General features: G+C 58.9%; 1 protein-coding gene across 1 annotated transcript in view; it reads left to right on the plus strand.

Moving 5' to 3' along the window:
- Nucleotides 1-12064, plus strand: part of LOC135873882 (NAC-alpha domain-containing protein 1-like) — a 49019-nt gene extending 36955 nt beyond the window's left edge. Inside the window, exons 4-9 of the mRNA XM_065398491.1 lie at nt 2862-3155; nt 5799-5887; nt 7641-7724; nt 9787-9933; nt 10750-10881; nt 11861-12064. Of these exons, the coding sequence (XP_065254563.1) occupies nt 2862-3155; nt 5799-5887; nt 7641-7724; nt 9787-9933; nt 10750-10881; nt 11861-12064 (950 nt within the window). The remainder of the gene's footprint in view (nt 1-2861; nt 3156-5798; nt 5888-7640; nt 7725-9786; nt 9934-10749; nt 10882-11860) is intronic.
- The last annotated feature ends 1221 nt before the right edge of the window (nt 12065-13285 follow it).

A 13285-nucleotide genomic window follows, 5' to 3' on the forward strand; every position in this document is an offset into this window, starting at 1 on the left:
TGGCAGGCAAGCCTGCTCTGCTAAAACTAACTAGGCCACTACATGAAGGAACAGCTGGAATTATTAGCCAATTAATCACTGCTCTTAAAGAAGACTTCCCAAGAGGGCAGGTCTGGTGGTCCTCCCAGCTGGATGCTGATGCCGTGCATGGCAGGACAAGTTACTTATCATAGAATCACAGAATATCAGGGTTGGAAGGGACCTCAGGAGGTCATCTAGTCCAACCCCCTGCTCAAAGCAGGACCAATCCCCAACTAAATCATCCCAGCCAGGGCTTTGTCAAGCCTGACCCTGAAAATCTCTAAGGAAGGAGATTCCACCACCACCCTAGGTAACCCATTCCAGAGCTTCACCACCCTCCTAGTGAAAGCTTTTCCTAATATCCAACCTAAACCTCCCCCACTGCAATTTGAGACCATTACTCCTTGTTCTGTCATCTGCTACCACTGAGAACAGTCTAGATCCACCCTCTTTGGAACCCCCTTTCAGGTAGTTGAAAGCAGCTATCAAATCCCCCCTCGCTCTTCTCTTCTGCAGACTAAATAATCCCAGTTCCCTCCGCCTCCCCTCATAAGTCATGTGCTCCAGCCCCCTAATCATTTTTGTTGCCCTCCACTGAACTTTCCAATTTTTCCACATCCTCCTTCCAGTGTGGGGCCCAAAACTGGACACAGTACTCCAGATGAGGCCTCACCAGTGCTGAATAGAGTGGAATGATCACATCCCTCGATCTGCTGGCAATGCCCCTACTTATACAGCCCAAAATGCCGTTCGCCTTCTTGGCAACAAGGGCACACTGACTCATATCCAGCTTCTCGTCCACTGTAACCCCTAGGTCCTTTTCTGCAGAACTGCTGCCTAGCCCCTCGGTCCCCAGCCTGTAGCAGTGCATGGGATTCTTCCGCCCTAAGTGCAGGATTCTGCACTTGTCCTTGTTGAACCTCAGGACAAAGGGCCAGGTCTCCAGCTGCTGTTAACTGTCCCATCTCTGATCTCAGTGGAGCTTTACCAGCTCAGATGTCCACTCTTCAAACTGTCCGTGCAAGTTCCAGCTTGAGGGGCCATACCCCCACTAGCCCGAGCAGCGCTCGTGTGCTTAAAAATAGTGTCTCCATGGCAGTGCGAGTGTTACTCACACTCTAGGGCAGTGGTTCTCAATCAGGCCTCCAGGGCCCCCTGAGGGGCTATGAGCAGATTTCAGGAGGTCCACCAAGCAGGGCCGGCATTAGTCTCGCTGGGGCCCAGGATAGAAAGCCAAAGCCTCACTGCATGGGGCTGAAGCCTGGGGTTTTCAGCCACACCACCTGAGGCTGAAGCCGAAGCCTGAGCAATGAAGCTTTGTGGGGGGGGCCCTGTGGCAAGGGGCCCCAGGCAATTGCCCTGCTTGCTACCCCCTGATGCCAGCCCTGGGTTTTATATGTAGAAAACCAGTTATGGCACAGGTGGGCCATGGAGTTTTTATAGCATGGGGGGGGGGGCCCGTCAACGAGAGGTTGAGAACCCCTGCTCTAGGGCACCTCACCTTTACCCTTCTGTGGATCCGGTTAAGTTAGGCACCCCCCACCCGGACCCAGTTCCTAGGGCTGAGAGTTTGCAGGGCCTTTTATCAGCAAAGTGGCCTTACCCAGTAATCTCCTTAACCTCTATGAACAGCTACCGACCAGCGTGCCCACGCTAAGCACCCAGTGCTCACCACTCCCAAGAAAGCAGATGCACTTTGGTGGCCAGTCAGGATTAGGTTGGGGGAGGGGGCTCCTCCAGCAGGAAGCTGGATGTGGTTGGCAGGATGTTGTGGGCTGGCAGCTCTGAGCTCGGGCTGTATCCTGGAGTTGGTTCCCCAAAAAACTTCCTTCTGGACCCCAGTTTATAGAGTTAGACTTGAGTCCTGCTTAGCTCTACCTTAACCAATCTTTTTCAACGGAAGTCCTACCAAACCATATTCTTCACCAATCACAGCCCATTACAAAACAATTCTTGACCCCCATCAGAGCCCACCACCTTAGTTGACTTAAATCTTGCAAAATTAGTTATGCCACAGACCGAAACGATCAAAGAACCAGCCAGCGAAACAATGGAGAAGTGGGGCCCACAAAGCCGAAACAAGGGCAGTAGATTTCCCACTCTCAACTGTTCAGTGATTCCTTGCTAGATGGAACGCTGTCAAACCAAGTAAATCATAGACTATCAGGGTTGGAAGGGACCTCAGGAGGTCATCTAGTCCAACCCCCTGCTCAAAGCAGGACCAATCCCCAGACAGATTTTTGCCCCACATCCCTAAATGGCCCCCTCAAGGATTGAACTCACAACCCTGGGTTTAGCAGGCCAATACTCAAACCACTGAGCTATCCCCCCCGTGTAAAGTTTTCTTTACACAGCCTAAGATTGGTTTTTCTCTGACAGTGGGTTCTATTAGGACAGGATCTCCTTCCTAACCGCCCGATATTTCATTGTTTTGATGCAATCTAGATGGAATGTGAGGATGTGACTCTCTGCTTCTTAGCCCAGGGCTGCTGCTGTCCTAATGTGGCTTGAGCTGCTAGCCCCCATGGCTACGTACTAGCTCAGTGAGAGAGCCACAGGTAGGTCTCCTTGAGCAGGAATTTACACCTCCTGCTTGAAAAGTGGGCACATCCGGAGAGCTCCAGCTGGATTCCCTTTGTAAGGCACTGGGGGGAGCAGGGGATTGGGAATAGGACCCTGGGTTCTGGTCCCAGTGCTGCCACTGAGAGGAGAAATGTGTCCCCATGCAGCTGGCCCAGCAGTGGGTTCTATTGGGCCCCTGCTCTGGAAACCCTAATCTAATCTGTCCAAAGGGGGGGGGGTAGGAACCCAGCCTAATGCAATTCCTCCCTCCCCTGCAGCTCTGGAGAGCTCCGCGTCCCCAGTCCCATGCAGAGACCCCTTCCTCAGCACCCAGGATTCCCGAGGGAGGCCCCAGTTCCCGGGGAACAAAGACGCCAGAGGGAGGGGTTCTGCCTCCGCAGAAGAGAGGCGAGCCCACCGCGGCTCCATCCAGTCGGAATCGAGCTCTTCCAGCGAGAGCGAGCTGCCCTACCGCTGCCCGGAGATCGAGAGCCTGCGCGAGGCGGCTGGCATGGCGCTGCTGGAGGACAAGCCACTGGTGGGGCAGAGAAGCTGTGAAGTTAACCATAAAGGTACGTGTGTTGCAGGTGGGAGGAAGGGGAACGGCCTCCGCCCCGACCCTACTGAGCTCCATGCAGTCTCTCCTGTTCGAACACCCTCTGCTAGTTCACCGGAGCACGGCAGCTCTCCTGCGGCAGGCGGGTGTCTCTGCAGAACCTCTGGGGAAAACACCCTACAAATCCTGGGCCAGATCCTCCGCTGCTCATCAGTATGGTTCCACTGATCTCAATGGAGCTCTCCTAACCTCCTCCAGCCAGGCCCCTGGCCCTGGGACTGCTGGGTACCACAGCCAGCCTCTAGGTGTAACGGTGCCAGGCTCCGTCCCAGGGGGCAGGGCGGGGTAGGACAGGGGCAATGGCGCTTGCCCTAGGAGCTGGCTTGTGGATGCCCGCAAAGCGGGAAGGCTGATCTAATCCTTGTCTCCCGGCCAAACGGCAGAGCCGCATTGGGCTCCTGTAATAGCTGCTGGATAGCATCTGACCGGGCTCTAATGGGGCTGCATGCCCGGCACGGCCTCCTGCATTGTACGGCTGAGTGTGCGCCGCAGGGCGGGGGAGGGGTGCTCCAGCTGGAGCTCTTGCAAAGCAAACCCTCTTGAGTGCAGCTAACAAAGGAGAGCGGCTTGGCTGGCTGCGCTGCCCTCCGGACCAGCTGCACCGTGGGGCTTTCAAAGCTTTCTATTTCCCCTCTTACGCAAACAGGCCCGTTCCTTGTCCAGCAGGAACTGAAACACACGGGGGGGAGGGGAAGGAAGCGTTGCTGGATTCAGAGCTTCTCGCCATGCGATTCCCAGCACTGCCTCGGAGGCCCAGATAAAACCTAGGTCTGCATCACTAGCCCTTCCCAGTCCCATGCCACGGGCTTGCTGGGCCTGGTTACCACAGGCTCCCTGGGCCTGGGGCCTGTGCCGAGGAGCCGATCTCTCTGCTCAGACCGGGGTGCTAAATCCCTGAGGGGTGAGTGGGGTTCTAGGCCCCACTTCAGGATGGTGCAATATTAAAGCAAATGAGGGTGGATCTGGCTGTGCCTGGGTCCCTACCTAGCATGGGGCATGTGCCCAGCTGCCCGTCCCACTCCCACTCTGTGCTGGGGGGGTGGCCTGCCAGCCCCACGAAGGACACCAGTGCAGTAAGTAACCCAAAGCTGGGGCAGAGGCCCAGTGTGGGTGGGAGGCTGCAGAGTTTCACACCCCTGCAGCTCTGAGCAGTGGCTCCCACCCCATCCCCCCTCAGTGAAGAGGATGGTGGCTGAGAATTGAGAAGGCATCTTGGGCATCAAATGTGGTGAGCCTGGGTGTGGCGGGAGACCCTTGGGGCCCTCCCTGGCCAGGACGGCTCCTGTAGCATCATCCTGGGTCCTAGGCTTAGGTCTTGCCCAGAGCAGCTCTCGGCACTTTGGCATGTCCAGGAACCCGTCCGTCCGCCCATGTTGTCAGTGACTCACTGGGGCAGGGTGCTCTTGCCTCTGGGTTGGCAAACCAAGGCCTTGACGTGCCATTCCGCTGGCTGGAGCCCCAGCTTAGCAACATGGCCATAGCATGTCTGGCCCGACAGCTTAGGGGCCCTAGGCGCCAGGCGCTACAGGTACCGTAGTGGAGACGCAGACCATGGTGACAGACGGATTTGCCATTGGGGTAGGAACCCCTCTTCCCAGAGTGACGGTAGCTGGGTCAATAGGGACGTTCCTTCCTCTGCCTACCCGGTTAGGTCAGTACGACACTCGGGAGTGGATTGTCCACACCAGGAGTGCCAGAGCTTACCTTGTAAGGAACGGCTGGGCCTTAGTCCTGGCCCCAAGGGACTGGGTCTAAACAGACGAGACAGGATGGGAGGGGAAGTGAGCAGCCCAAGGTCGCTGATGGAGCCAGGAAACCGCTCGAGTGTCTAGGGCAGTGGCCTGGGCCCCATCTGTGAAGCCACATGGCCTCCCTCAATGAGGGGCGCAAAGCACTCTGGGTAGCAAAGGTCCCAGGAGCAGGGTTCTCTCTTGGTAACTTTGAGCCAACTCCAATCTGAGGAGTCCCAGTACTTGAGGGATGTGGAATGTCTCAGTTGGAGACCGGTGACAATGAGCTAATGTTGCTGGTAAATAGGTGCCCCTTCCACCCCAGAGGTGGCTGCACTTCACTGCTAAAGCAGTCAGGATCCACTGGAGATGGAAAGGGCTGTGTAAATGCAAGACAGACAGCACAGCCCATGAACAGGACACAGGACTGGTTCTTAGGAACAGAGCACAGGTCTCCTGGCTCTGCCACTGACCCACTGGGTGACCTTGGGTGTGTCCCTTCCCCTCCCACCACTTGTCCAGCTTGGCCATAAGCTCCAGGGCTACATATGTCCAGCACCTAGGGACAAGTCCCTCCTGGAACGGAGCCAGGTGCATCCCACCCACTGTCCTGCATTCCTGCCCCTTGGATGCCTCTGCACCTCCTGCCGAGCAATGGTTTCAGGGCCGCTGTCGAAAGGGAAGCAGTGCTATGGCCTCAACCTGGGAAAGAACTTGCATGTGCAACTGGCCTTTCCCGCGGCCATCGGGGCTGAGACTCTGTGCCGGGAGGGGAGGGGTTGAGTGTCCTCGCCCCAGTCGCTAGGATGGGTTAGACGGTTGCGGGGCTCCAGCCGTGGCAGTGATGGTCTCCTCTCTCTCTCTCCCAGGCTCTTGTAACGACTCGGAGAGCAACGCTGAGTCTATTCCGGAGCTGGAGGAGCCGGACATCTCTGAACCCCGGACAGCTCAGACTCAGGTACGGGGCTGCCCGGGGAGAGGCCCACACAGCCTGAGGGTCCCGGTGCAGGGGCTGGGCACAGTAAATGACTGAACTAGCCTGAACAATCTGCTCCCTTGGGGGCCCTCTGCTCCCCAGCCCCCTGCTGGGAAAGGGGAGGCCTGGGGTACAGGACAGCAGTGACTCGGCAGCCGACAGGCCCAGCTCTGGGGAAAAACCAGCCCCGGGAGATGGGATTGTGAAGCCCAAGTACAAGGCATCCAAGAAAGATCGCGTGCCCCCCCCATCCATGGCAAGGGGTTGTGACCAGATCTCCACATCAGGCCCACCCCAGATATATAACTAGATGGGAGGGGGAGTGTCGTATTGCTCCCTCTGCCTGGATAAATCTGGGGCGGGGTGCCAGGGCTTACCAATGGGTGGTGGAGTCACCCATTGGTATCGGAGCACCCTCCTGGAGCGAAGAGACCTTGGAAGATGGCCTCTGTAGCCCTGGAACTCCTCTTCCTACAGCTCCCAGAGTCACCAGGTGTCCCTGGACTGGGAGCTGTCCCTAGCTGTGCCCTGTGATCCCTGCCGTGATCTGGCTGCAGGATGGCCCTTGGAGATGGGTATCCTTGTCTCTGGCCTGGAGACGCTGTGGGAGCTGCGGCTTCTCCTAGCACTACGTGCAGCCGGAACAGCCATCCTGCAGCGGGAGCCGCATCTGCCCCTCGGCGTGTGACACAGCCGAACTGTCTCCCCCACCCCACCCCCACCTCAGGGTGGGGCTCCAGACTGGTCTGGGGGGCAGTGCTGGCTGCCAGGAGGAAAGCGCCTGAGGAAAGCTCTCCTGGTGCAATTCATAGCTGGAGGGTGGGTCTGAGAACCGGCCTAAGGCACCGGGCACGTGCTTTGTGCTTCACAGTGATCCGCAAACAGGGGCGGCTCTGTTTTTTGCCGCCCCAAGCATGGCAGTCAAGCGGCCTTCGGCGGTCCGCTGGTCATGCGGATTCGGTGGCGTTTCTGTGGGTGATCTGCCAGTCCTGTGCCTTCGGCGTACCTGCCGTCGAAGCTGCGGGACCGGTGGACCTCTCACAGGCATGCCGCTGAAGGCTGCCTGACTGCCGCCCTCACGGCGACCGGCACGCCACCCCCCGCGGCTTACCGCCCCAGGCACGCGCTCAGTGCGCTGGTGCCTGGAGCCACCCGTCTGCAAACCCTGCACCATCTCCCCAGCTAACAGCACTGAGGGCAGGGCAGGGATAAGCTGCTGTCGCTCTTCCTGTGGTGGCTTTAGACCTACCTCTCTGCCAGAGCCTTCCCAGAATGCATGAGACTAATGGGGGGTGGGGGGAGTGGCTATCACACCTGTCTCTGGGGAGGGGCATAAGAAGGCAAATGACATTTGAGGCAATTCCTACCTGCCCTGAGACAGGAGAACTTGGGATGCCAGCAGTGTCCGGTATGTTTGTATGGCACTTGGATCCCGTGGGGACTGCGACACACACATCCGGTCTGGGTCTAGCTCAGACTCTCTGGCTTTGGGGCAAATGGTTTAATTTGTGCCTGTTTCCCCTGCCGGACACGCCATCCGGGGGGTGAACGTTCAGGCCAAAAGAGCCTGGCGCTCTGCTGAAGGGGCTGGATTCTGGCACCGCTCCAGCCTCCCTCATTCCAGTCTGGCTGTGGCCGGATGCTCGGCTGTCCTGGCCCCTGCGCATGGCTCCGTTCTTCCCCCTAGACGCTGGGGCGTGGGGGAGCCACTGTTACAGGCGCGGGTGTTTTGCAGGCACAGCTAACGCACTCGCTGAGCGCCGGGGAGGAAACCATCAGCAAAGCCAAGCAGAGCCGAAGCGAGAAGAAAGCCAGAAAGGTCAGTGTGCCGGGAGGGGAACATGGGGGTGCTGCACCTTGCTCAAGGGAAGGGGCCAGCTGGGACAGCCCCTCTGGTCTGGCTCCCCGGGTGAGCTCCTGCTGTGGTGCTCGGAGCTGGAGTGGGGGAGGGAGGCCTCAGACTGCAGGCTCCTGGCAATGCCTGTCCCAAGCCACGTTGGGTCTCTGGGCAGGACTCGCTCTGTGCCAGGGCAGGGCCTCTAGGGGCAGGGGCTGGGAGTCGGTGGCTTTACTGTGCTGCCAGCAGGGACAGGGCCCCGCTGGAGGAGCGGGTGGAAGCTCTGACCTGGGCCAGGCCTGCATCCGACACCTGTTTCCATCTGCCTGGGCGGTGACTCCGCTTGGAGCAGCCAATGCCGTGTCCAGTGCAGCAGCTCCTGCAAGGGGGCTGCTGAATTGGCCAAAGAACGATCAAAACACAGACTGACCCCGGGTTCGAGATGCACCGTAACCCTCGAACCACCCAGCACGACGCCTCCAAGAGCCCCTTGGGCGCAGCTAGTCCTCGCGCTCCACCTGCAGGGACAGCCGCTGGGGGGAGAGAGACAGGGACTGGCTGGAGCAAGCGTGTGGGGAGCCTTTAAACACAAGGCCGGGCCATGGGCCGGATGGTGAGCCAGGGCCTCCTGGGGAGCAGGAACCGTCCCACCCCTTCAGCCACGTGAGGGCTGTGGCGCTGAGTGGGAGGCAGAAACCGGGAGCCCTTGTGGCTGAGATGAGACCCAGCCAGGCTGGCTGACTAGCCACAGGTTTGAGGGGGGATTAGGGGCTGGATAAGCCCATCTGTGTTCGTCACTGGCTCTGGAGATTAGCCCCGATTAAAGCACCTCTGACCTGGAACAGGGCTCTGCGGCAGGTGGCTTTGCTGGGTCTGCCCAGGGAGTGTCTGGGTCGCCTCTGGCACCATTCCCCAGGGACAGGACCGCTCCAGATGCTGCTGGAGAGAGCACAGGGGTCAGGGTGGAGGCAGCGAGGGGTGGGCTGGGCTCCCAAGGAGCCTGTGGACTCCCAGGGCTCTGGCTTGTGCTGCCTGGCCAGGCCTGTCATCCCTGCTGCCCCTTTCTACGCAGAGGATGGGCTCCCAGCCCTCCTGCAGCTGCACGGCCCAAACCCAGGTCTCCTCTGGCAGCACCTGCTCTCCTGTCAGCCCGCTGGGCCGATCCCAAGGAGGATCTGGGGGGCTGGAGCATGTGCCTGGGGGTGGCTCCATTAACACACCTTGTACAACCGCTTGTGTGTCCTGTCCACACAGCCCCAACTAGCCCTGTCCTGCTATCCCCAAACTCCTCTGGGCTGGGTGGGAGTCAGGGCTAACCTACCACTGTGCAGAAGGGCTCTGGACTGTCTGGATGGCCGGCCTTGCTGTACAGGGCGCTTCCCAATGTCACGTCACAGCAACTTGGGATGGGGAACGCTCACTGGGCTACCCGCCCTTCTCCCTGCCAGGGCAGGGTCACATGCCTACTTCTCCCCAGCCTGGCTTGTAAAATCCCTGTGGGGCAAGGAAGTGGCACCAGGCATAATGCAAGTCACAGAGGGGGGTTCTCTGGCAGGGCAGAGCTCACGTGGGAGATGGGAGACTGGCCCTGTGACCGTTAGCTGTGGGTGTCTCCTGCCACCCATCAACAGCCCCATTCCAGCACAACCTCCCCCCTCTCCTGGTCTGTGCGAGATGAGTCTGGCATCTCCAAGGAGCAGACCCAGGAATGGGCCAGCAGGCGCTGCCCATGGATGCCCCCGGCCTGTGCTGCCCCAGACAACCCGACCCGCACTCTGAGATGGAGGCCCTCCAGCATCCCTGGAGACCCTGCTGATCAGAGACGAAACCAATGGCCAGCCAGCCGTGGTGACTGTCCTGGCATCAGCACTTCCATTGCGCCAGCCAAAGGCCTCGGACAGGTCACCGCACAAAGACTGAAGGCCATTCCCGTGCCTTTGTCCGTGAGGCTTTGTTCCAGGGTCCCCGTTCCGTCACTCCAGCTGTAGTGGCTGGTGCTGCCTGAGGCCACTGTAACATGTCCGTCCGTCCGTCTCCCCTGCAGGCCATGTCCAAGCTGGGGCTGCGTCAGATTCACGGCGTCACCAGGATCACGATCCGGAAGTCCAAGAACATCCTGTTTGTGATAACCAAGCCAGACGTGTTCAAGAGCCCGGCTTCCGACATCTACATAGTGTTTGGCGAGGCCAAGGTGAGGCTCTGCAGGGCTGGGGGCACCCCGACCCCTCTGCTGTATGTGTCCTGGGGCTCCAGTGCTCGGCAGGTGCCCTGCTGTATTTCACCTGCCACTGCACCATGGCCCAGCGCTAGTCGCTTACCCAGGTGGGCAAAGCCTGGCTTCCAGCTGGTGAGGGACTCCCATGAGCCGCTGCTTGGGTCCTGCTGGGAGGCCTGGAATCTGACTGGCTCTTGCTGGCCAGAGTCTAGTGCCTGGTGTAAACGGGAGCCCTGACTAGCCGCCACTCGGGGCTTGGCAGTAGCCTGGCCATCAATCACTCATTCCCATGCCCCAGCCCCGATGGGGCTGTTCTCCAGGGGGGCTGGGGCTGAACTCCGAGAGCTGTAGAGAAGGAAAACTGGGTCCGCACCTGCCACCCAGCTCCTGCGCGACAGGGTCCTCACTAGTACAGTGCATTGCTCAGTCTAGGCTTAGACCACCCATGGACTCCCCATCCTCTAGGAGATGAGTCTGGGCACAGGAGTCTTCCTGCTGCGACCCCCACCCTGAACAACTCTTCTCTCCTTGCCTGGTCTGCACCATGGGGTTCCTGCCTGCCCTTGCTCCTGGGGGCACTGGTGCACAGCTGGTGCTCCCCGTGACCTACCCTCATCCATGTCCTCAGAGCTAGAGGCAGGCAAGGCGCTCTCCTCTACTTCAGACAGGTTCCCCCTGCTCTCACTCCACCCAGCCCTTCGTATGGCTGGCAAATCGCTAGCCTGCTCCCTGGAGTCTCCGCCGGCCTCCCATGCTAACCGCTCCCCTCCTGACTCGGGTCTGTCCCTGCAGATCGAAGACCTGTCGCAGCAGGTGCACAAGGCGGCCGCGGAGAAGTTCAAGGTGCCGATGGAGCACTCGCCTTTGATCACGGAAACGGCCCCGGCCCTCACGATCAAAGAGGAGAGCGAGGAAGAGGAGGAGGTAAGGGCTGGAGGAAGGAAGCTGGGGGCAGTAACCGTCTGGTTCCACAACACTCCCTCGGCGCCAGCTTCAGCGCTGAGAGTCAGGTTGGGGGTGAAGGGCAGGAGAGATTTAGCTGGTGACACCTCGTCCCCTTCCAGGGTCCTCGGGTGTAGCCAGTACAGCGGAGCTCCTGGGCCTTCCCTTGGGCAGGTGACTGCTGCAGCACCGCTTGCTGTCAGTCCATTGTCTGGTCCTGGACTCCACCCCATCCCTAGTGCCCAGTGATGAGCTGCTGGGCCCAGCCTACAGCTCCTGAGGTTAGGAGGAGACGTGAACCAGCCACGAGAGAGAGAGAACTCTTGTGTCCGTCTCTTGGTTGTAAACCACGGGAGGCTCATTCAGCTGGCCGGACGCTGTCGGCACGCTACTGTCTGTCCTTGCCCTGCCTGGGTGCTGGAAGTGATCCCAGTTTCCTAGGTAGCCAGCTTCCTTCCTGTCCTTTAGAGCAGCAGGGGGGAGAAAGTAGTCTAGTCTCTGCCTGGGCAGGAGACAGACCTAACTGGTCAGTGCATTGTCCGGGATCAGTGGGAAGAAGGCAGGATGCCGCATTAGCCACTAGGGAGCAGCAGTGAGTGCTATAGTGCACCCCAGGGTATGACGACAGGATTCTACTCTCTAGAGGTAAGATCGCTCTCCTACGACTGCGTAGCTGTGCCTAAGGACAGGCCTGGAGGCAGAAAGGTGGCCAAGGAGTGGGCTTGGCTAGCTCAGTCTGACTTGAGGGGACAGACCTGGGCAGTGGCCAACCCTTGTCCAGGGCAGGTCTGTCCAAGTGACCAGCAGGATGAAGTGGTAACGCTCCTGCCTTTGGAGCCAATTCCTCTGTTTCCCCCTCCCCTTCCAAATGCATTTGGTGCTGGGGTGTGAGCAGGGTCTGGGGGTGGCACTGTACCCCCTCCCTGTCTGGAGCATGATGATTTCCTCCTCCCCTCCCCAGGTTGATGAGACTGGACTGGAGGTGAGAGATATCGAGCTGGTGATGGCCCAGGCCAACGTGTCACGTCCCAAAGCCGTGCGGGCGCTCAGACACAACAACAACGATATCGTCAACGCCATCATGGTAAGAGCACTGTGCCTGGCCGCCTGCCATAAGATCCTGCCCTGCTGGTGGAGACGCAGTCACAGACTAGTCTCCATCTGAGGAAGCAATGCCCCAACTTCAGAGGGGGAAACTGAGGCAGAGATGCAAGTCTCCCAAGAAGGCAGTAGCTGGCCAAGCCAGGATTAGAACTTGGGACCTCCTGGCTCTGTGCTCTGCTTGGACTACGAAACCTCCCCTGCCTAGAGAAGCTCTGCTCATGAGCAGAAGGCTTGTAGGGGGAGGTACTTCCAAGGCCAGGCCAAGATCTGATGGATAGGGGCCCTTCCACCTCCCACCAGGGGCCCTTTCACCTTCCAGCCAGGTGTCCCCCAGGCCTTGTCCTGTGTAATGATGCTGAAAACGGGTGACTTAAAGCATAAAAGCACTAAGCAAGGGCCTTCCTGTAGAGATGCCAGAGAGAACCCCTTGTGCTCCCCTCCTTGTACCCTGCGGTCCCCATCTAACCCTCGGCTCTCTCCTACAGGAGCTGACCATGTAGCTGCTGGCCCGGATGTGCAAACAGACCCACCCCCTCTGTATAGATGCACAGTTACTCCTATACAGTACAGCTGGTATTAAATACTCTCTAGAACTGCAAATATTCCTACTAGTCTACATCTCTCATGCTGCTCAATAAAACGGCCTCATGTATTCACTTGAAACGCACACCGGTTTGGTCTCCTTTCTTCTCCCTCGATCTAGGTCACACATGAGCAGGCAGGGTGGGGGCAGGGCCCCTGTGGTTGAAGCTCCAGTTTAGCTGGGTGGAAGCTGGAAAGGAGGGCAGGGCAGGGCCTGTTTACACTGCAGCTGGGACCAGTCCTCCCAATCTGGCAAGAGGGGCAGGTGCTAGTTCGGCTCAAGCTCGAATAGCAGAGTGGATGCTGTGGCTGGGCTCAGACCCAGGAGCTCAGCCAGGCTTGTATTCGGGTGGCTAGGCACCCCTTCTGCCATGGCCAGACTAGCGCGAGAGGCGCTAGCACGTGTCTCCCTGGGCTGCAGTGTGGATATACCTGGCTCGTTCTGCTGAGTGCCAAGAGGGCTGGGCTAGGCTTATAGAATCAGAGAAGATCTGGGTTGGAAGGGACCTCAGGAGGTCATCTAGTCCAACCCCCTGCTCAAAGCAGGACCAATCCCCAACTAAATCATCCCAGCCAGGGCTTTGTCAAGCCCTACCTTAAAAACCTCTAAAGAAGGAGATTCCACCACCTCCCTAGGTAACGCATTCCAGTGCTTCACCACCCTCCTAGTGAAATAGTGTTTCCTAATATCCAACCTAGA

This window comes from Emys orbicularis, chromosome 2 (assembly GCF_028017835.1).
Source record: "Emys orbicularis isolate rEmyOrb1 chromosome 2, rEmyOrb1.hap1, whole genome shotgun sequence".
In the NCBI taxonomy this organism is placed as follows: Eukaryota; Metazoa; Chordata; order Testudines; family Emydidae; genus Emys; species Emys orbicularis.